This window comes from Mixophyes fleayi, chromosome 4, assembly GCF_038048845.1.
Source record: "Mixophyes fleayi isolate aMixFle1 chromosome 4, aMixFle1.hap1, whole genome shotgun sequence".
In the NCBI taxonomy this organism is placed as follows: Eukaryota; Metazoa; Chordata; class Amphibia; order Anura; family Limnodynastidae; genus Mixophyes; species Mixophyes fleayi.
This window is the reverse complement of record NC_134405.1, coordinates 122,654,413-122,679,624: the sequence shown is the minus strand read 5'-3', so window position 1 is coordinate 122,679,624 and position 25,212 is coordinate 122,654,413. Positions and strand designations below refer to the sequence as shown.

Genomic DNA, 25,212 nt, shown 5'->3' with positions numbered 1-25,212 from the left:
GTAAAATGCCAAAGGGAACAAGGCTGTCTTAACGCATGGGCACACTGGGCAGTTGCCCTGGGGCCCCACAAGCATAGATAGGGGCCCCAAAGGCTTGCCAACTTTTCAGTATATTATTCCAGGAGATTCAGAACCTTCAAACTCTCATTATTAAAATGTTTAGGTGGACTGATCACCTCAGTATCAGCTGTTATCTGTGATCTTGCTGTTGCAAATGCATATCTTGGCCTGGACAAAAACATGTACACGTACTTTTGTACGTACAATTGTACATAAGTGGGTGAGTGGTTGTGTAGGTAGGGCCCTAATGCGCTGTTAAGACGGCCCTGAAAGGGAGCCATCATAATGTTGTTGCTAAACGTAAAGAAGTAAAAAATATAGTTGGATGGACATGTATAAATAATGCACTTGTTATATGTAAAACCGAAGTAGATAAATTAGATATAACAATTATATCTCCAATATATAGTGGAGATGCAAACTGCAAACAAGCAACGGTCTTCTTAATAAAATTAAACTAATGGTGCAGATACATCACAGATATCAGACGGATAGAATAATATTACCAAGCCATCCGCTAGCTAATAGTTACCGTAATGAGTAGTATTAAGTTTTGTAACAAGAAACATATTCCATTCATACTTTGGAATCATGTGGCATTTGTCACTAACTTAAAGCTGAACTGAAATTTAAAAGATTAAATAAAAATTATGGTTTTGAGATTTGAACCTCACTTTTATAGACAATACATAATAGTAATTTACTGTAACACATACATCTAGTAAATAATATATTGTAAACATAGTATCTTATAATTCACAATTCACTAATAATATTATAGTACCTGTAGACACTTGCATCAAATAAACTCTCTTATAGTGAATTTTACAATGAGGGAGCATGCCAATTATAATTTTGACCACAATGAGTCAAACAAATATATCAAATGGCATAGCAATCCTATCTCTAAAGAAAACTTAAAATATGGTCTTCAATAGAAAATAGAAATCATATCTATTTAAAGATGAATTTAGTAACTAACTTCATATATGAAAGAGCTATATAACTAATCCTTTTAAGATGAAAAAAGACTCATGATGAGTCAAGGTTAAGTGCAAGAAAATATATTATAGTAATCCAAAATGTAAAATTGGTTTCATTATAAAAAAAAACCCACTTGATTTCAAAATCCAGATTTAGACCATTTGGAATAAAAGTATCAAATAAATATATTAATTCCATTTCACATCTTCTTTCATATCCTTCTGCATCCAATCACCCTCAACCAATTTAATCCCACAAAAATCAATAATAGTTTGGATATTACATTGATGTTCTTTCTTACAATGACTAAAAAGGGAATGTAGATTGTATGTCATTGTCATTTTATAATACTACGAATATGTTCGTGCCATCTTTCTTTTCATTTTATGGAGGTAAGTCCTATATATTATTTGTTACATGTACATTTGTTAAGATGTATACAACTTTTTGTACTACAGGTGCTAAATTGATTGATCTTCATTTTTTTCCAGCAGTTGTAGATATTACTTTCTTTATTTGAGATACTTTAGTTTTACAGGTCTTACATATGATGCAATTTACACATCAGAAAAAAAAACATTTTTTGTTGTAATTGAAGTGAATTTGTTAGGTTTAAAGAACTGCCTTTAACTAATTCGCCCTACGATTGATAAATTTTGGATTATTAGAGAAGATATTAGTCAATGATATATCTATACTTAATAGAGACCAATGTTTGCGGACATTCTGTTCTAACTGTTTGTATTGTGAATTGAAACGGGTAATACAGTCTACACTTTGAAATTCATTTCTACTAGACTTATCTTTAGTGTTTATCAAATATTATATTATTATATATATATAATTCATGCTTTTACGTCATTAATTACAGTCTGTTTCCTTATCTTTGAGATATATTTGTGAACGTTACAATAAACAGAAATTACTAAAGGAAATCTTGTGACGAGACTTTTTTGGGGAATTTACAATGCAAAGACTATTTTGGGCTTTGTAGCACCCCTCGTCTTCCACCCCAGGCTAGTACGTGATAGATAGCAATAGACTAATCCTTAGTTTAAAATTCAGGCTCCTTCACCCCACCCACCAATATATATGTTCCTGTGTTTTTTTCCTGTCGCAATCCTTGTCTCTCTTACTCACTTATCCTCAGCTTTTACCATAGGAATACATCAAGAATAAAACCTCACTACAGTTCTCTTTCATTTTTCCTTTTTTACTTTGGAGGACAAGTATTCTCTTATATTTTTAAAGTAATTTCATTTTATATCTTTCCCTGTCATAATTTTGCACCCCCAGAAATGTTGCACACCTCTCCCTCCCAAAAAAAGGCTTGCAGCCTAGTCAGCCTATTGGGTTAATCGTCAAACAATCTATTTTGCACAAAGCAGCTAGAAGCACCTAGATTGATTTTCCTTGGAAATCGCTCTTCTACTGCAGATCCATTCCGTCAGCCTCTAAATTGGTTGCCTGTCTGAATCCAATATAAAATATTAACATACAAGGCCATCAACAAAACTGCATCAACATATATCTGTTCACTTGTCTCAAAATATCTCCCAATTTGACATTTCTGTTTTCCACAAGATCTGCCTCTCTCATCCACATTCATTTTCCTGCTCCCACTCCCAGTTACAGGACTTTTTCGGGCTGCACCCACTTTGTGGAAAGTTCTCCCTTGCACAATGATACTTTCCTCTAGTCTTTAAACATTCAAGCATTTTCTGAAAATCCACCTCTTCAGGCAAGCTTATCAAATTCATCACCTTCTTAACCTCCCTAGGATCCCTATTTTTACCCACTACACAATTCGCATAAGAATTGCATGTGTTGTGTACAATTTGCATGTGTTGTTACTCAATCAAACATCTGACCCCAGTCCTCCTGAGTAACTTTGATGTGTGACTGGATCATATAGCCCACTAAGCACTTTCTACCTTTGCAATCTGGCTGGACCAATATGCAATTTGTAGAACTTAACAACATATATCACACTCCCATTGTCCTATAAATTGCAAGCTTGTGAGCAGGGCCCTCCTACCTCTGTCTGTCTGTAATACCTAGTCTTGCTTTATTACTGTGCTGTTCCCAATTCTACATCACTACAGAATATGCTAGCGCTATATAGATAAATGATAATAATAATAATAATAATAATAATAATAAAAATAAAAATAACAGCACCACATGGTTTGGCCCAAGTGTAAAATTGTACCTTCTAGCTGTATTTTTCCTAACTCTAAATGGGGCCCTTTGTGCAAATTATCAATATTTTTCTTGCAAAACTATAGACAAATTGCCTTGAATGATGCTAATAATACATTTTATATAGTCTTACAATGTTAAAAAAAAATGCAATGACCTATACAAATCCTAGATTGCGTAGCTCTATAATTGCAACTCAAATAATGGTGTAGAGTAAATCAGTATGTCTCAAATTGAGGCATACTGATAAAGGAGAGTATATTGAGGACACTGCAGCAGTCTATGTGTCCAGATATACAGTCTCAGCCATTCGGTTTCAGTCATTCAACTCATGCTCTTCTGTACAAAGTGTGATCTTGTTAATCTTATTTTTGTCTCCAATGTCAGACAGCAGAGCAACTCCAGAACGGCTTCTGTTCGTTAATGAATAACATTCCATTCCACCCATTCACTTTCTCAAGACCAAAGCAACCAAACCTATGGCACAAGTGTGAGCTGAAAGAATGTGCTGCTATGTCACATAAGCAATAGCCAGAGAAATAAAAGCAGAGTTATGCAGTCAGTTTCAAAACAGACATTCAATTAAAATGCATTTTACAAGTAAAGAACATTTTTAATTGCAGTAATAGAAAGTTCCTATTTAGAATGGTAATGGATACTTCCATTTATGTAACTAGCCATTCATGATAATACATTCAGATGTCGGCATGTCACCACCATGGACTAAAAATACTGCAGAAATTGAAAAAAGATTGCAAATAAAAATTGATAATAATATTTTAATTGAAACAAATTGCTATCCAAAGCGCTTACTTTATATTATATTTATTTCCTTCAGGAGAAGATTAGCAAAAGTAGACCATAAACTATAAACAAGAAATCATTCAACTCAGCAAAAGCTATTGTTTTAAGTGGCATCAGATGTTAATCATTGCACATAAGAGATCATTTAAATATGAGAGGAATGGAAATTACACACATGGTTATTGCTTTTTAAATGAAGTTTGTCATGTTTAGTACAGAATATACTGTACTATATTGACAATCTATCCATCTCATAGGAGAACAGGAAGAGGACCAGTCCCCTGAAGGGCAACGTGCTACATTCTGAGTACCAATCAAAGGCAGACACAAAATTAATGACTGCTAAAATGTGTTTACTTATTGAAATTACGCTGTTATAAATAACTGAAAACTGTATATGATCCTTACTTTATGCATTCTGTATTTACATTGTTTAATACAGTATCTTTGCTTATCCAATTAAAAAACAAATATAATAAAAGAATATTAGGAAAGTATATGTGCTTATTTCCAAAACTGCATCATCAGCCTAGGCAGTCAGAAGGGATTCTACAAGACCACTCACCATCACTGACTTCTTCCCCATTGTAATCCTTGCAATAGTGGTGCAAGTAACAGGAGTGGAGTTACATTCAGTATATACAGAAGCAGCAGGTTAAAACAAATTCTGAAGTTTTTCTTGATTTTGATTATAAGACCTCTGTCAGGGAGCAGCTGGAACATTGCAATGTTCTTCAGAGCTACAGTAATGGCCAAACGTTTTGAGAATGACACAAATATTGTTTTTCACAAAGTCTGCTGCCTCAGTTTTTTAATGTTGGCAACTTGCATATACTCCAGAATGTTATGAAGATGATCAGATGAATTGCAATTAATTTCAAAGTCCCTCTTTGCCATGACAATTAATTTTATCCCAAAAACAACATTTCCACTGCATTTGAGCCCTGACACAAAAGGACCAGCCAACATCAGGTCAGTGATTCTCTCGTTAACACAGGAGAGAGTGTTGACAAGGACAAGGCTGGAGATCACTCTGTCATGCTGATTGAGTTACAATAACAGACTGGAAGCTTAAAAAGGTGGGTGGTGCATGAAATCAGTGTTCATCCTCTGTTAACCATGGTTATCTGCAAGGAAACACGTGCAGTCATCATTGCCTCACACAAAAAGGGCTTCACAGGCAAGGATATTGCTGTTAGTAAGATTGCACCTAAATCAACCATTTATCAGATCATCTAGAACTTCAAGGAGAGAGTTTCAATAGTGGTGAAGAAGGATTCAGGGTGCCCGAGAACGTCAAAGGAAGAGGCAGGACCGTCTCCTAAAGTTGATTCAGCTGCGGGATCGGGGCACCACCAGTGCAGAGCTTGCTCAGGAATGGCATCAGGCAGGTGTAAATGGATCTGCACGCACAGTGAGGCGAAGACGTTTGGAGGATGGTCTGGTGTCAAGAAGGCCAGAAAAGGAGCCACTCCTCTCCAGTAAAAAACATCAGGGACAGACTGATATTCTGCAAAACGTACAGGGATTGGATTGCTGAGGACTGGGGTAAAGTCATTTTCTCTAATGAATCCCCTTTCAGGTTGTTTGGGGCATCTGGAAAACGCTTGTCCGGAGAAGGAAAGGTGAGCGCTACCATCAGTCCTGTCTAATATCAACAGTAAAGCATCCTGAGACCATTCATGTGAAGGGTTGCTTCTTATCCAAGGGAGTGGGTTCACTCACAATTTTTCCTAAGAGCACAGCCATGAATAAAAAATGGTACCAAAACATCCTCCAAGAGCAACTTCTCCCAACCATCCAAGAACAGTTTGGTGACAAACAATGCCTTTTCCAGCATGATGGTGCACCTTGCCATAAGACAAAATTGATAACTAAGTGGCTCGGGGACCAAAACATTGAAATTTTGGGTGCATGGCCAGGTAACTCCCCAGACCTTAATCCCATTGAGAACTTGTGGTCAATCCTCAAGAGGCGGGTGGACAAACAAAAACCCACAAGTTCTAACAAACGCAAAGCATTGGTTACGCAAAAATGGAAGGCCATCAGTGAGTATGTGGCCCAGAAGTTGATTAACAGCATGGCAGGGCGAATTGCAGAGGTCTTCAAAAAGAAGGGTCAACACTGCAAATATTGACTCTTTGCATAAACTTAATGTAATTGTCAATAAAAACCTTTGACACTTATGAAATGCTTGTAATTTTACTTCAGTATCCCATAGCAACATCTGACAAAAAGGTCTAAAAACACTGAAGCAGTAAACTTTGTGAAAACCAATACTTATGTAATTCTCAAAACTTTTGGCCATGACTATAGAGAAAAGTTTTGGAGGGCAGAAAGAAGAATACAAGTTTGCTGGGGCAGCTGAATATCGTTTAGCTGTCCAAGCAAAATTTTGGTAAGGGAATTTTTATTGACATTTTTATTTTTATACTATTTGCTAAAATAGCCAAACTTTTAATTGGTAAACACATTACTTCACACAGGTGCTAGGTACACACTGAAGGTTTTTCAACCGATTATTGGACCAATCACCCGATAAACGATTGCTCGGCCATATATTGCATTAGTGTGTATAATCACACAATGAACGACAATCATTTCAAAGTGCCAATTGTCATTTAATTTGGTTGGTCATACTTAATAATCTCGTTCCAATCATCTTCCGATTACTTCCAATCACTTAGTGTGTATGCACTCACGATCATGATCTCCATAGCGCTTACAGAGTCATGGTCTTTTCAGCCAATACCAGGAATGAACATGTCCTGGTGACTTAAATGCAGAGAGTGCTGTAGATGGAATAGATTGCTCGTTTGTTCTGAGACTGAAAATTTTGTTTCAGAGTAACAGAAGCTAACGAAATTCATAAGCACTTGTAGATAGCTATAACAAGGTGGTTTTAAATCAGTGTGATAGGAATGAATGAATGAGCGACTATTGTGCTGTCATTCTCTAAACGACTAGAGCACAGATCTGAAGATAAATCGTGTCAGTGTGTACACATGAATCACCTGAGCGATTTGACCTTGAAGTCAGTGTGTACCTAGCCTTAGATGGTGAGAATGTTATAGCAATCATTAATAATACAAATGACAAAATGGAAAATAAATATGTTATCTTTGTTTTGTAATTGGAGACAGATTTCATACCTTGGCATTCCCTGAGTACATAGTTATAAAAGGTTCCAGTGGGACAGCTGACTAGACACCTCCCCTGGTATAGCTTGGGGTTAGCAGAAGGACAGGTCTCACAGTCATCATCCAATGTTCCTGAGCATGTTTCACAGCTGAAGTGGCAGGGAACACATCTTCCAGCATCAAGATCCTCATAATAGCCATCAGGACATGTAGCCTTGCAGGTGCCATTGAAGAGAAGATATAAGTAACTGCATTCTTTCAAGAGGAAACAGAGAAAACATTCAGTACATTGCCTACTTAGCAGTTCTTCATGAATAATTCAGCCCCTTTGGGTTTTGCCTTCAGTCTGCTTTATACACTGTGTCTGCTCTGTGTAAGCTGATCTTACACTGTGTGAAACAAAAGTTTGCTCAAGAATGATTTCTTATGTGTTTCCATGACACATCTTAAAAGACCAGCAAAATATTAAACATTTGCATATATAACCATGAAATGCCACTAATATTGTTATTTTGTACATGATCTATTCTTTGCACAACCAATTAGACTTACAGAAAGATGTTGTCAATGGCAACTGACACTAATTTTTTTTTTTAAATGATAAATATATAAACCCAAATATTATTTAGGTGCCCTGCCCCCCTTGGCGCTGGTTGTAGTAGAGACCCCACTGATTTTCAGTACTACAACTTCAACTACAACTTCACTTGAACAAAGAATATAGAATCTCCTGAATAGAAAGAAGCAAACTGGTAAAGTTTTGTTTTATTGAAAGCCTATTTTTTTACTAAAGAAAATCTCACATTTCATTATAAATGAACTGTAATTTTATATTGTTTGTAATGTTAAAATAAAAGTTTTATGTTCGCGCAGGACAGGAAATGGAACTCTCATTATGAACACCACTCTTCCCCTCCGTCACCCTTGGAATATTAACACAGTGGCAGAGATGGGAGCAATCAAATCACCCTTAGCTTATGGGCCTCATTATTCTGCATGCCTCTGTTTTAACAAGAACATATTATTATTGGCTTTATCCACTTTTAGTACACAATATTCTACAACTTTGTTCTGTCTCTCATTTTCAACTGCCCCTAAAATTGCAAGTTTCTCATTTTGTTCTGCATCACTCTCAGAGTCTGTCTCCTCTAAATGTATTACAAATTAAACTGCAAATACAAAGTAGATAAGGTGTACTTCACATTGTAAGTATAACAATATGACAATTACCAAAAAAATTTAACTTTGTGAAAACAAAACAGGTATCTGTAATATAAAGAAATTAACATTACAAACATAGAATTTGACAAAAGATGAGAACCGCTTGGCACATGTAGTCTGCCCAATTTTTAACCAATTGTAACCTGAAACCCTATTTGATCCTTTAATCTTTGTAAGGATATACTTATGTCTATCCCAAGCATGTTTACATGGCTCTTCTGTATTACCTCTGATGGGAGGCTATTCCACTTATCCACTACCCTTTCTGTGAAGTAGTTTTTCCTCAAATGTCCTCTGAATCTACTTCCCTCCAGTTTCACTGCATGTTCTTGTGTTCTACTATTTATCTTCCTTTGAAGAATGTTTCCCTCCTATACCTTATTAAAACCCTTCATATTTTTGAAAGTTTCTATCATTTCCCCCAGTTCCCTTCTCTGCTCCAATGTATACATATTAACATCTTTTAGTCTTTCCGGGTAAGTTTTGTGCTGTAGGCCATGCACTATTTTAGTTTCCCTTCTTTGTACAATCTCTAATTTATTTATATCCTTCTGGAAATATGGCCTCCAGAATTGAGCACAGTATTGTAGATGAGGCCGTACCAATGACCTATACAGTGGCATTATTACTTCTTTCTTTCTGCTACTGATTCCTCTCCCTATGCAACCAAGCATCTGACTTGCCTTCCTCATTGTTTTCTTACATTGCTTACCTGCCTTTAAGTCACCTGATATAGTGACTCCTAGATCCCTTTCCTCCTCAGTAGTTTCCATTATAATGCCATTGACTATATTAAGACTTTGGGCTTTTGAGACCCAAGTGCATGATTTTGCATTCTTGGCATTAAACTGTAGTTGCCACTCTATTGAAAATTCCTCTAATCTACCTAGATCATCGATCATTTGTTTTACCCCTCCTGGTGTGCTTACCCTGTTGCATATCTTCGTGTCATCTACAAAAATGCATACCTTTCCTTCAATACCATTTGCAATGTCACCAATAATGATATTAAAAAGCACTGGTCCAAGTACAGATCCTTATGGTACTCCACTGGCAACCTTTCCCTCCTGTGAATACACTCCATTTAATATATCTCTCTGTTTTCTCTCCTGCAGTCAAGATCTTATTAATTAAACCATATTAGAATCCAATCCCAAGCTTTCGAGTTTATTTAACAGTCTGCTATGTGGGACAGTGTCAAAAGCCTTACTAAAATCTAGATAAGCCACATATACAGCCCCCACCCCCCTCGATCTTTTACTATAGTCACCCAGTCAAAAAAAGTCAATAAGATTTGTTTGACCTGATTTTCCCCCCAGTAAATCCATGCTGTTTGGGATCCTGTAAGGTACTGGATTAGAGGTATTCCACAACTATTTATTTTATCACTGTTTCCATAAATTTCCCTACTACAGATGTAAGACTTACTGGCCGGTAGTTGCTCGCTTCTTTCTTGCTTCCACTTTTATGCAGTGGGACTACAATTACTACAGTCTACATTACAGTAGAATCCAACAAATCTGCTGAGATTTCACACTAACACAGAAAACAATAAGCAAAGAGGATAGAAGAAAGGGTGTGTGGAGAAAGGGAAAGGGTGACCTAGGCTTGTCAAAAACACATTTGTCAATAATGAAGTAGGAAGGACTGTAAAATTATAACGGGGTTATCAAGCAATTCAGAGTGAAGAATGTGATTTGTAATGTATTAACTAAGAGCTTTAAGTGGCATTGAACTATTTCTCAGTTCCTCACAATATGCTCGTCATGTACTCCATTGTGTGAAAATACCATATTTTGTTGATCAAAGAAGATAACTCAATGGAACAAAAAGGACCCCATTTTGAATTAGAACTAGAATTAGGCAAAAACTTACATTTACAAGGGGCTACTGTAAAAAAATGTTTGGGTGAACTGCTTTCCAATAAATGTTGTGAGTGGACACCTGTTGGAGGACTATGTCTGCCTTTAGTTTTTTAAAACAGGACAGGGTCATTGTACGCTTATTGGGTGAATCCAGCCCATTGACATAAAGGTGACTGAAAAGGTGTCTGTCTAAAAGTAAATTGCCGCCAAGCTTCTCTGACAACCCATAACATGATGTTGTGGGGTCAGGGAGCAGTTGTAAATAGAAAAAAGGGGGGGAACTAAGTGTGCCGAACAGGGAATTAGGTAGGAATTAAATATGATAAAATGTAAGAGAGCCAGGTTGAAAAATATCAAGAGAATGACTTAGAAATTTTGAAAATAGGAACGCTCAATTATGTAAAGATAGAGATCTGTGTGCCCCCAAGGGAAGCATAATTCGGTGTGTAAGATTGCATATACTAAAGTTTGCTGTGAAACACAATGATGTAAGGATATTTGACGTAGGCTTATCCCATTAGAAGCTAGGAGACCTTGTTCCAGATAGAGGAGGAATGAGCCCTTTCTACTTTCAACTGACAGATTGCGACACAAGATTTTTAATGCTCCCTCTAGGTTGCAATAAAATTTTTTATAGTAGCTTGCTCTACTACTCCTTGTATTTAGTCTTAATTCATTTCTGATCTCTAATGATATTTTCTATGGATTTTTGAACAGCTCTTTGAATCAGTTTTAGCTGATTTAAACACTCATCTATTAACTTGTTTTTCATAAAACATGTTAAGCTGTATAAGAAGTTTTTGCATATATGTATGTATTTTGAATTTTGACTCTAGATCAATTTGTCTGCATCATAACTTGCAATTAATGGCGTCAGTAGTCCCTTCCATCTTACCCACCTCTCTGAAATGTTTCCTGTGTCTGGATTCAATAGAGCAATGTGTTTACCTTGCACTTCCATGCTTGCCAGTGATATTGTGTGGATAACCCTCTTTCTGGTACCATATATTGATTATTGAATACTCACAGACAGGTGCAAAACCAAAAGCGCTCAATTCTAGGACAAATACAAAATAAGATCAACAATAAAGTAAATGTTGATATATATATATAGATGTATAATGATCCACTCTTGAAAAAGTTCTTTTTAGAATGAAACGCGTTGAGTTATATTGCTATTTTACCCTTTTTATTATTCTACATTCTGTTGTGCTTGCTAGATCATTTGGAACGCTTGTAGTATGTTGATGCCGCAATGTTCCTCACTTATGTGTAAGTACTACATTGTTTGTTGTATAATAAAGTTTGAAGAATAGTTTGTACAAAAGACTGTCTATCAAATATGAGTCACATACATTTTATGCATTGGATTACAGGCTGGTAAATAGAAGCAACAGGAGTAGTGTGAATAGTGATGGACATGGTCTGCACCTACCAGAAGTCTGCAATAGAGTGATGGGTCGCAGAGGAAATGCACCTATAAGTAACCGGCAACATGAGTTTGCAGTTGCCAGATTATGGAGTCTCATTAGGCCAGTAGCTAACATACCAGACTGTGTGTGTCCTATAAACCAGACCTAGGCTATATCTCTGAGGCTATATCTCTGACCACCATTATCCACCACTTGTGTACCAGACCTTGGATATACCTCAGACCACAGCTTATTTGCTACTTGTGTAGAAGACCTACACTAAACAGATGAACAATCGCTCATCCATTACCTGTGCATTGGTCTTTGTCTATACCTCTCACCATCGCTTGTCTCACCTCTCACCATCACTTATCTGTGTACCAGACCATGGCCTTTAATTCTGACCACCCCTTGTTCGCTATGTACCAGCCCCTATCTTTTAATTTGACTACTGGTGATCTACAACCCGTGCATCTGACCTGAGACTGCAACCTGACCTCAGCCTGTACACTTACTGCCACTGCCATTATAATATCTGTGTGATCACAGCATTAAATCAGCTCCATTCTACTGACCAGGTCTGCATTTTATTCTTTGCACATATTATCTCTAGTGAGATTGGCACAGAGATTTATTGCTGTCAGTTGCGACCACCCACGGGGATCTGTCTACCGTGACGAACACTTAGTTGTGACATAAAGGCTTAAATACAAACTACAGAAGCTGTAAAGGGACAAAGTTAGTAACAAAACATTATGTTAATGAACATAATAGTCTTTATATACCACAATTTGTCAGCAAAAAGCTGTATAGTACAACACAAATATAAATGCTCAAAATGTATAGAAACTTTAGTTTTTATAAATGTTTCTTTCATACATGTTTTTTGATCATAGTTTGTGAATCCACTCCCTCTGATGTTGTCATTGGATGATACAAAGCACGACATGAACATTTTTGTTTTTAAAGTTTTCTGTTTATGACTATTTAAGTCCTAAATTTTATAAATGCCCAAAGATGAATGCAAAAATCTTGTATCACATCATTGTGACACAAGATACAATATAGCATATTTATTATATATTTCTAAACCTATAAAATGCTACAATGTACATTCACACTCATGTAGACTTAGCAAATATATATTGATTTAATAGCAAAATGCAAATTGTGTAAATGTGCTGTAACCTATAGCAATCAATCTGTTTCCAGCTGCAAGCAGTATATTGTCATGGTTAAAATCAAGAAAGCCAATATATTGTTGTCACAGTAGTTTTGCAACTTACCCTGTTTTATTAAATAGCTATTTTTGTGAATAAGACGTGTTATTATACAAACCAGTTTTGTCAAATTACGAGGGCTTACTTTATTCAATTTACATAGTTAAATGATAACTTCACCCAAAGCTGAAATTTTGAGTTTTTGGTGGAATATACCACAGTACAAACCCATCCTAAAAGTTTATTTTCCTCCTATAGCTTTGTTTTTAATGGCTTGTGTAGTAATTTATTGTGTTGCCTATTACTTGAATGATTTGTTTACTCACTGGTATAGTTTTTGTAGTGTTTTCTTTAATTGGAAATATCTCCATTTAGGGCTACCCCATGCACTTCTTCTCTAGCGTTTAAGAGTGTATAGCAGCACAGTGGCCTAGTGGTTAGCACTTCTGCCTCACAGCACTGGGGTCATGAGTGCGATTCCCAACCATGGCCTTATCTGTGTGGAGTTTGCATGTTCTCCCTGTGTTTGCGTGGGTTTCCTCCGGGTGCTCCGGTTTCCTCCCACACTACAAAAGCATACTGGTAGGTTAATTGGCTGCTATCAAAATTGACCCTAGTCTCTCCCTGTCTGTTTCCCTCTCTGTCTCTGTGTGTGTGTCTATATTAGGGAATTTAGACTGTAAGCTCCAATGGGGCAGGGACTGATGTGAATGAGTTCTCTGTACAGCGCTGCGGAATTAGTGGCGCTATATAAATAAATGATGATGATGATGATGTATTAGAGGAAGAAAAGTTGAGTCAAATTCAGCAATGCAAAGAAGGGTGCAGGAAGAAACACAGAACTTGTCTGAGGTTTAGAAATAGATAGTGGAAATAAGAGAGCTCTGTCTTTCAGAGTGAAAAAAAATACAGTAGTGAGAGTAAATGGACACGAGAGAGTGAGAGAAAGAGCAAGGGAAAGAACAAAAGAGCTTGAATCGGCAGATAGCACCAATCAAACTGGAGTAGCAGTCATAAAATACACAGCATTGGTGTTTCTCAGGTGGTTTACTGGTGTCTGGAATCCCCCCATGTCAAGAAATATTGACCAAAAAATTGTAAGGGAGTTATTAAAAAAATGAAAATACAGTACTACTTATAAACACCAGATGGCAGAGAAAAACCAATCCATTCACAACAAAGAGCCAGAGTACACAAGGTTCATAGAGCCAGAGTGCTCTGTTTTTGGAACAGAACAACATCATATGTAAATTGATTTGAAGCGGAGTAGAGTTGACAAATTGACCTCCTCCACCTCAGAGGTGACAGTGATTTGAGCGCAAGTAGGAAGGAAAGAAATGGCGCTACAGGCCATTTGGGAGGATTAACATTATTACCATGCATGCGTGCCTTCACTCCTCCCCGACTCCTTGTATGGTCATACACCTTGATGATGGCCATCCAAAGAGTGAAAATGCTCTTTCCTGCATAACTGCCTTAATACATGGACCCCAGATAAATATTTGTACAATGAGGTTTGTAGACTAATGAAGGGCAAGATATTTATGTGCCATACATTTTGTGTATTTTATGTATGCTATGCTGAAAATGTGTGATAGGTCACAAAAAGTAAGGGCATAATGGCCTCCATGAACATTCTGTTATTGCCACTGTCGTTCTTATTCAACTATAGATTTTATGTTTTGAATCCCACCAAAATCCGTGCTTCCCCTGCATAGGAGATAGCAGCACAGGATCCTATTGTATGAGTGCTGTTTGTGTGTAATTTGTTTGTAAGTGGGATAGACATTAAAGAATTTAAAAGCAAATGGTTTGGATGTGGAGATTATAGTGACAGCTACCTATCACGATAATCATTGCTAATCACTGCCTTGGGCAAACTTAATACACTGCTGAGATCTTCAGGGCGCAAGTTCCCAACTATTTACTAATTTTAAATAAGATAATTTCAGATCAAATATCTGTGGTGTTACAAAGCACAGTGGCTGTGCATCACATAACGCCAGCATTATTAGTCGCATGCTTGCTCTCCATTCTCCGGAGACACCTTCAGAAACTAGACGTGTGCCTAGCGTTGAAGCAATCAACATACCACATCCAAGTAGAACCTCCTACGGCTTCAGAACCAACACCTTTATTAAATCAAACTTTAATTTTAGCATCATTTATGTGTTATTTAGACTTTAGTGTGTTTGAAGCTTTTATGTTTTACATTTTGCAAAGTTCTTCTAGAAAGGGCCTTTTTTTTTTTTTAGGGGAGTGAAAACTCTCCTAACATTTGTGTCTGAAATTATTCACATTAATACAATAAACCTCGCATGAATGAAATACTGTAGTAAAGTTGAGTAATACCAAGACACGTTCTTTCTTCTGCACAGATAGTGCAGTGGGCAGGACAGTGCTTGCAGAAGCCATCATCATCTGGATAATACCTCAAGGAGCAGTTAAGAAGACACTTGCTGTTCTCTAGATACAGGCCATCCACACAGGACAAACATTTTGTTTTGCTTTCATCACAGGTCCAGCAGGAACCATCACAAGCTTCACACAAACCTTCAGAGTTTTCAAAGTAAGCTCTGCATGAAAGAAAAATACATTTATAAGACTGCTACCATATGTAGCTAAAATCTCTGAAGAAAGTAGGACATACATTAGAAGTGGTTTACAACTTTTTAATATTTGGAAACTGATCCAAGATGTGTAACTGGGAGTAAATGCAATCTGTCCACAATTTATTACAAGATTTGTGCAAGTAAGAGTATGATGTGTGTAAAGTGCATGTTCTTTGTGTTTACAAATATTAATCTAAAGCTTGTTGTTTACACCTTTCTGTGTCCTACACACAAACGGGGTATATTTCTGAAAACTGGTTCAAAGGAAAAAGTTGGTGTTGCCCATAGTAACTAATAAGATGCTTGCTTTTATTTTCTTAATTGCTCTAGAACAATGGCAGTTAAAATATGACTAGTTGCTATGGGCAACCCCACCTTTATTCTTTGCACCAGTTTTAATAAATGTCCAGTTTACAAAAACTTACTTTCCTTGGGAAATTCCTGCTGAAATAATTTGGCCCAAGTATATGTATTTAAAGCATGTGCTACCTTGTTAAAGACACGTAAAGCTACACCATGCATTGCTTCTTTATCCATGCCCTAAATTACATACATTTTTTAACACTGGTTGATTATTTCAAATCTAAATTAATATTTTTGCTACCAAATAAATAGCTCGAGTTTCCCTTATGTGATCATTAAAAAAAATTCTGGTTAATTTATTCTGCAGCCACTACTGCCCCCATAGGCCGGCTCATAACGAAGCATGTATGTGACGAACGTGTGGTGCTGGGGTTTGCGATTATCTCTAATATATTCAAAAACTTGTCATGAACAGTACATTTGTCTGTTTGGCCGACCTCATTTTTGTTGTCTCTTTATTTGTATATCTTTTACTTCTTATACATATTTTAGTGTTATTATTTTGTGTTATTAGATTTTCATACCCTTTCTTATTATTATTAACAAATATTTCCTTTATGATAGCACATTAACAATTTAACAGCCTGAGTCTTCATCTTGCAACCATATTTATCTTTGTTGTTCTAAGCTGACCATGATGATTTGTATCTGATTATACAGTTTAACTTTAATATAACTTGTCAATTATGCTCCTCTCTTTACATTAATGTATTATTTGCCTTTCTATACAAATAATACCTATTAAGGATCTAGTTCAGCTTGGAGATGTCCTTCATTATAATTGAGTATTACAAAGGCTATGATGTCAGTAGGGTTAATCAGAGATGGCCTTGAAGGCAATCATTATTTTTCCAAATTAAAATAAAAATTACAGTATCAAATATGACCAACAGGTGGTGATCTCGATGCCTTTCATCAAAATCATATTTATTCAGCAGGCATTTAAATAAAGCTATAACAAAGAAATCTGGCATTAAAGTAAGATGGTGCTGAGGGCCACATATAAAGGCTCAGAGGGCAGCTAGTTACCCAGCACTGATGTATCTTATATAGTATACTAGAAGTATAAATTGTACAGGATCCATATATTACATCTAATGTGGTTTTGATAGTTGTAATGCTTTGTCCTATTATTGTTGCTATTATCATTATCCTTTATTTATAAAACACCGACATATTACATCCCATAGATTGCAAGCAGGGCCCTCTTACCTCTCTGTCTGTCTGTACTATCCCGTATTGTTTTATTAATGTTTGTTAACAATTGTAAAGTGCTACAGAATTTGCTAGCGCTATATAAATAAATTATGATGATGATGATAGCACTATACATTGAGTGGTCATGATGCAAATAAATAACATACAGTGACATGAAACAGACTGTACTATCCTTGGGAACATTTGATACAAAAGGGAATAACAAGTGTAGCTGGTAGATGGGAAAGTATGTGTGGCTACTGTAAAGGAGAAACATTGTCAGCCACCAATGTTAAAGCAGCCACTGGCAATTGCCATTTTTTTGCAGTTACCGGTGATGTTGTAGGAATGGAATGAGGAGAGATGAAGACATGACATTTCCCTAGACAGATATATAGTCAAAAACATACTTTAGAACTAATCTCAGTATATGTCATATTCTTCTACATTTGTTACATGTAATTATTTTTTTAAATTATATAATGTCCAATTATTTATTTATTTTTATTATTATTATTATTATTATTATTATTATTATTATTATTATTATTATTATTATTTACTACTCCATTACTTACTCTGGACAGTTAGAAAGACATCTTCCTTCATGAAGGACCAAGTTATGATCTTGGGTATTACATTTTAGGCAGTTATCAGTGCTACCTGCACAGCTTTCACATGTCACTGAACACTTTTCACAGGTTTGACTAAACGTGTCTCCAAAGAATCCTTGTGGACAGTTTGAGATACACTGATTTTCTTCATCCAGAAAATAACCTAGAACAAAGGAATGTTGTTAGATGTGCATCTTGGGATGCTCTGTCATAGAATGAAGGTCACATTACATGTGATGAATCTGTTCAATGATAAAATGTATTATTACACATACGGTACCCATGCACAATTTGATTCTGACAGCTAATGATGTTTTAATTTGCTCCATATGTGAGCTTAAAATTACTTCTGATCCCAATCAACATCTCGTTGGGAGGTTTCAAATGTCCATCAGGAGTGGCAGAAAATCTGGTGTAGACAATCCTATCATCTGACCATAGGTGCGCTCAATGTCCAAGCTGACTAGTTGCGTGAGGATCCAGTCATTTGGCACAGATCGAATGGATGGACCTGGTGATGTGAGCAGCACTCTTTATACTTATGTTGCAATGTTTATTGTGTTAGATGTACTTTTCCTGTACTTTTCATGTTTCCTCTTCAAATAAAGAAACAAGAAACAGGCAAATGTATTGGTGATGTAACTGATGATGTATTGTCCCTCTGCAAATGTGTCTTTCCTATTGTTTGTATATGCACATGTGTGTGTTTGCAAATGTGCTGGTTTATTTCTATTTTAATTGTGTATGTGAGCAAGCATGAAAATATGTATTACTGCTCAATATTCTATGTTTAACCCCCCAGACCCAGCACTGTGTCCCAGGAGGTTAGAAACATTGGCGGAGGAGCAGCTGGCAGGGGCAGTCCCACGCTTTCTAAGGCACTGTAAAGGTCACGTTCCAGCAGCCCTGAGGAGCGGAGAAGGAAGTTACGCTAGAATGTGCCAGATGCATAGGGATTCGTAACAGTTGGTGTGGCCATTGCTGGGACTGCAGGTTCACAAAGCTGATGGAGAGAGGAATGCAGCGCAACTGAATCCCCCAATACTGATAAGGAGTCACTGGACCTGGTAGAGAAGCACTACAGGGAGAAGCAAAGTGTCACTCACCGGACCGTGAGTGCCTCTACTCTGGTGCGAGGTCCTCCATCTTTTCTCCCTACACCTGTGTGGAATCGTGGCCGCTCGCTATCCTGCCATCTGCGCATGCGCAGGTCTCGCTAGTAGCTTCACCTGTCCATGGAGGTGATTGACAGATCAATCACCTCACCCTATTTCAGGCACCTGCAACCCTAGGTAGGGGCCTGATCTTGAAGTCTCATTCCCAGTGAACTTCTATAGGTGTGTGCAGATCCCAAACTGCTTCCAGCTTTACTCGTTGTACAGTTTCCAAACTGTGTGCAGATTGTTCTTACTACAGCTTCCACGCTGCTCCCTTGTTCAACTCAGCGGCGGTTCCCATACCGCTACAACACTATCATCCCGCTGATCGTGTCACAGCTTCCACGCTGCTCCTGGCTCCACTCAGCAGCGGTCCTCTGACCGTTCCAACGCTGACACCCTGCTGATCGTGTTACAGCTTCCACGCTGCTTCCCTGCTCAACTCAGCGGTGGTTCCCATACCGCTACAACGCTTTACCTCTCAGCTGATTCCGGATATACACAACTGGGTATGCGTTACTAACTATTGACTATTATCTATTCTACTCACATACCAGTTGCATCCATTGTTGTTTGTTGCGCAGGGTACAGGTACCCATATAGACTGTGTTTCCGCATTGCTCCAGTTTGGACTAGCTGTCACTCAAGCTCGTTATCTACTCACGCTACTACTTGGCGTCATTGTGCAAACCTGCTGTGATCAGCTTCTCCCCACTGCAAGGCACCAACTATTTATACAGACTATTCATTGTGTCTTCCAAGACATTGCTCTACTTGCGCTGTTCCCATACAGCCACAGTTTGCCTTTCAACTTCACTCTCCTGCACCTGGACAAGTCCTCACTCCCTCTACAGCAGTGGTACAACTTGCTGCACGCAGACCACTGACTTCCCTGCTACATACCTGCACCTGGACAAGTCCTCCTATCACAGCGGTGGTACAACTTGCTACTCGCAGACCACTGACTTTCCTATTACCTACCTACACCTGGACCCGTTTCCTCCCCATAGCGGTGGTACAACTTGCTGCACGCAGACCACCGACTACCCTGCTACCTACCTGCACCAATCCTATTCTTCCCATCAGAGCAGTGGTACAACTTGCTGTACGCAGACCACTGACTCCTCCTCTACCTATCATCACCGATTCACGTCCACTCCTCGTGTCTACCTTATCTCCAGTTTCCAGTTTACAACTCCAAGTCGTTGATTGCCTCAGACCATCTCTACTCTCCTGCTGTTGTGTCGCTCCAATCATTCACCTGCCTGCTTTGAGGTGCGTGCCATATCCCCGCCTCTCCAGCAGAGTACCATCTGGTGAAACTCGGGTAGCAACTCCTAGTGCCCGTGACACAAAGACAGAGAAGCCAATGCCATAACAATGAAACTAGAGACAATAGGAAAGGCTACAACCCTCGAAAAAAGCTGCAAGTCTTACAGAGAATAGTGCATAGTTGACAGAGAGAGCTGACAATCTTGTTAAAAGAGCTGTCAGTCTAACATGGAGTATGACTAAGTTACTTAAAGGCTGCAGAGTAAACTGTCAATCGCAGGGGAATCTGCCATTGTCAGAGTAAGCTGTCACAGGTCCATTGTAAGCTGCCAGAAGGTTCAGTCTGGAAGTCCAGTAGAAGGCCAAGTCCTGACCAGAGGTCCAGGAGATGGCCACATCCTGTCCAATTTTTCTTGGTGTCTGTTATTACTACTACATCTCTATTTTTTCATTACTATTGATTAGAGCGCATACATGCCTTTGATCCTCATTTGAAATGTCCACCTGGTTTCCTGAACTGGTCAATGTCCATGGCAAGTTTGAGTAACCTGTTACATACTGCACAGCACCATACACAGGGCTAACCAAAAGTAGTGCGGCCCATCCAAGCTCGAGGTCTGGACCTGAACTGCCCTATACTACCAGGACCACTCCTCCCTGCATCATCTGCTCGTATAAGGATCTATTTTTGTTTAAGGGGTTACTACCCAAATCATGTAATAGACAGATGTGAGTGCTGTGTGAGTGCTGCCCACTTAAGTCCAAGCCCAAGTGTAGCAACAGGCCTGCAGAGGCTAACTGTGCACTTAACATGCTAGTAATTCATGTGGTAGAAATTTTTTGGGGAGTGGCACAAATGAGGGATTTAATCAGTAAAATGAAGGACAATATGTTACTGTTATTGGTACTGATACGTAAAAGTGTGGATCAGTCTGATGGTAATAGGGAAGTAGTCATCATGCATAGTCAAATATAAAGTGAACAACCATGTTTTTTTAATATAGACATGATGCATTTAACAGATCTGGATATATGGGGCCTGATTCAAATTGGCACGAAAGTTACGTTTTAAAAAGGAATACAGATCATGAGTAGTAGTTCCGACCATATTCAAATTCAACCGGATCTCAAAATGTGTCTCGTTTTGAATCTGGGTGTATGTATGCTCTGCCTTAATGGTACTTGCCATATGTTGACAGAACAGAGTGCAGTGTAAGCACAAACATGCATGCAGTATAAGGTCACATCAGAGCGCATACAAAACATTTATAATATAAAATAAATAAACAACTCTAAACCATATAATCATTAATAAATATATTGTTGGTTTAAATAAATATATTTTTTTATAATATTTTTATTAAAATTAAATACTTAAATCAAGATGGGTACTGTACATATAATGAGCCTGCAGTTCATAGCTCTTTGAAAAGTCACCAGGCATAACACCTGTGATGGACGAAGGGTAATCCAGAAGCAGGTCAGCAAGCCGAGGACTGGTACACTGGTGGTAGCAAGGTACCGAATCTGTATGCAGAAGGGAAGTCAAATAGCAAGCCTAGAACTGGTACACAGGCACTAGTGCAGTACAAAATCAGGATCCGAGAGAGAGTGGTCAAATGCAAGCAACGACTGGTACATGAGGTGTTAATAGGCAGATAAGCAATCCAAGGAAGAAGCACAGGAAAACTCAGCTTCTACAGCACAACAGGGAGTCAGACCGGTGTGGAAACCTATTGCTTTGACTCAACTGCAGTGTCAGATTGAGCTTTATATACTCTGCGTATCTGAATATGTTGCCTCCCAGCCATGATTATGTGACCGGTCAAACCAGGAAGTGCTGACTACTACTCTCTACAGAGAGACAGAGGAAATCAGCAGCACAAGAATGTAGAGCAGATAAGTTTTGTGACAAGCAGGCTCTCGGAGGGTAGATCAATATCAGACATTTTAGCGCTCTGGGCAAGAGGCAATACTGGTGCCCTCCTATGTTAATGATCAATATTAGGCCGGAAGAGACATGGCCAAACAACTGATGTGGTATGTCTAGCCCATGGAGTTAGCGCTTTCAAAGCACTATAGCACCCTACAAATCTCTCCATTCTGACAGTGAGAACTGTCAATCAGAGTAGCTTTGAGACACTCATCACTCAGTACACTAATCAATGAGATAATCCCAGTTCATCTATACTGACTGAGAATGGTCTCAGAGCTGTTCTGGCTATCAATACAGACACAGGGAAATACAGACCTCAGACAACACAACACGCTCTGATGTCCATTATACAATGCACAACCCCACTTTATGTCCACTGCACAATGCAAAGCCCCCTATCAGATCTCCATTACACATTGCAAGAGCTCGCATTCTGTACAGCTGACTCTCTGAATCCAAGTCCTAAGATCCACAAAGGCACAAAGGTTTGATGGCTAGAGGTATAAGAGCATTAGTAGAGGTACTTGTGGTGCCGCCTGTATAACGGCATCCAAGGGCAGCACTAGCACTCTTCATCATTACATCCTGGACAGTGGCACCTATCACATATCCCTAGTAACCGATGTGTTGGAAGGTATTGGTTTATGTAAATTACCCCTTCATTGGTACATGAACCCTATTATATGTAAAAGTTAAATCCCAAGGCAAGGTCTGAAGGGATGATGGTGTTTTGTGAGGCTGTCCTTTGCAGCTGACATATAGTGGTTGGCAGGCAGTTAATGGCAATGGACCTCCATACTTGAGGCCTTTTGATGGTGAGATAGAACAATATTGCAGTAAAATTAAGCTATAATGGGGTTTATGTAAATTGTTTAGATCCGGTAGCGATGGTTATATATAGATATATATTTGCAAATATAAGGATGAGATGTAAAATGCTTCCTCCATTTATGTAATCAATAAATGCTGCTGCTAATTTGCAACCACGCAAGTGTTGGTGTCATCTCTAAATGAGTTATAGCTATGTCATCATGTGAGTGTTAACAGAACTTAAACCATAAACCAGAGCTTAACTTGCATAAAAAAACACATTTTAAATGTAAAATTTTGCATCTAAAATCTAGTGTGTATGTAGCCTAAGGCAGAAGACATATACGTTTCTAACAGCAGTCCCTGACAGACTGAAAATTAGGAGTGCTTTCTGAAGCCTGCTTGCATGCTATATCTCTGTTAGATCAGAGAACATAGCTCAAGGGAAAGAACTGTAAGACCTGCATGTTCTCCTGGTAACATGGTATTCTTCTGGGAAAAATGTGTCACTTTAAGACATAGTAAATGGGAAGCGTGGTATCTAGAGATCTACACATGCTTGTTTGGACAGTTGCAGTAAGTTGTGTATTATGTATATGTAACCCTTCACTCTGTGGTGCATGTTACACAATATATATTTCCTGGTTTGCACATCTCATTTGTTACATTTTAAAAATTGTAGTAAAATTCTACATTAAGTGGCATATTCAATTAGCTTGGCTTGATTACACGCCGGAACGGCCGGCGACAGTAATACACGGTACCGCAATAAGGCGGATTTTCCTTCTTATCCATAGGGCTGCAAAGGGAAATCCGCTGAATTGTGGTACCATATTACTTTGAGTAAAGCGCAATGGGTGCGTAATCGCGGACTGCCAAGCTAATTGAATATGCCCCTAAAAAAATTACACCCTTTGACGTATATGAAGGTGAATCATCTTTTTTAGCTAGAGAGCACACAGTATGTGTCCATTATATTAGCATCAGGTTACAATAGTCTAGGGCTCCCCATTTTAAAAAAAGGATGGACTTTTGACACATATTGACACACCCTTTTGGATCCTAATGGCTGTAAAAATGTAAGTATCCCTGTGAGAGGTTCCCTGGAGACCGTGAAGAGGGAGAAGACAGGAAGGCTCAAAAAGAGGATAAGATTGCACTTAACTATCCGGGGATCCAGTGCAGGTAGGTCCAACTTTTTCTTCTTTGCAGGTCCCGGCGCTGGCAACAGTTGACAGGTGAGCCAATGAGGGCTCACCTCCCACTGTCCGCCAATCAGTGGCTGGGAATGTGAGCCAACTCAGGCTCACCTCTGGCCGTTTGTATTTTTGGCGCCACGGCAAGCAGATCAGAGCTGTCACAAAGGGATGTTGACATGACGGCAGCTATTTAAGGCACTGTGTCTGGCACCATTTAGTAATTCGGCTGCAGAGGCTGAAGGAGAAAGACATCGTCAGATGTCCAGAGCTACGGGCCTGGAGAGATGCCAACGAATCAAGAAAAGAAGACGACCACGGGCGCAGTGATCCCTTGAAATAGGGGTTACCAGGGGGATTAATATCCCTGAAGGGGCAAAGCACCAGGCTATAGGCCTGAGGAGAGTCAGACACTAGGTCTGTGGGGAAGCATAGATAAGCCTAAGGCCTGTGGGTAAGGCAGGCATGAGGCCTGTAGGGTTTGAAGTAGAGATGCTCACTGACCCCCGTGTTTTGATTTCGGTTTTGGTTTTGGATCTGGATTACCTTCATGTTTTGGTTTTGGTTTTGGTTTTGCAAAACCGCCCTTGCCTGTTTTGGTTTTGGTTTTGTTTGGTTTTGTTTTGCTATTTTCATTAAAAATCAATGTTTTTGGCCCTAAAATAACCAAATTTAGTGCTCCACCTGTTTCTAGGATAAGTAATGTAATTGTAAAGCTAATAAATTATCCAAAAAAACAGTTTATTTCCTGGTAGGCCTTCATTAATTCTACACACGAACCAGATAGTCTTTCTCTCCATCTATGAATATTGGCAATGCAGCCATCGTCTTTGGATGTATATTACACCCTACACTTATACTTAAATATGTAAAGAAATGGACAAAGGCAGTTTGGTTTCTGTCTCTCTAGGCCCCCCTCCAGTTGTTGTAAATACAAAAAAATTCAGCCGTTATAGACTGTACAATATTAATAGAAATGGACAAAGGCAGTTTGGTTTCTGTCTCTATAGGTCCCCCTACATTTGTAGAAAATACTAAAATATTCAGCGTTGTAGACTGTACAATATTAATTGAAATGGAGAAAGTCAGTTTGGTTTCTGTCTCTCTAGGCCCCCCTCCACTTGTATAAAATACCCAAAAATTCAAA

The 25,212-nt window shown here is 38.4% G+C and overlaps 1 protein-coding gene across 1 annotated transcript in view; it reads right to left on the bottom strand.

The window, feature by feature from the left end:
- The window catches only part of LOC142150736 (proprotein convertase subtilisin/kexin type 5-like), a 110,691-nt gene that overhangs the window by 47,896 nt on the left and 37,583 nt on the right, over positions 1 to 25,212 (bottom strand). Inside the window, exons 8-10 of the mRNA XM_075205931.1 lie at positions 17,659 to 17,857; positions 15,261 to 15,484; positions 7,203 to 7,445 (exon numbers count right to left, since the gene is read on the bottom strand). Of these exons, the coding sequence (XP_075062032.1) occupies positions 7,203 to 7,445; positions 15,261 to 15,484; positions 17,659 to 17,857 (666 nt within the window). The remainder of the gene's footprint in view (positions 1 to 7,202; positions 7,446 to 15,260; positions 15,485 to 17,658; positions 17,858 to 25,212) is intronic.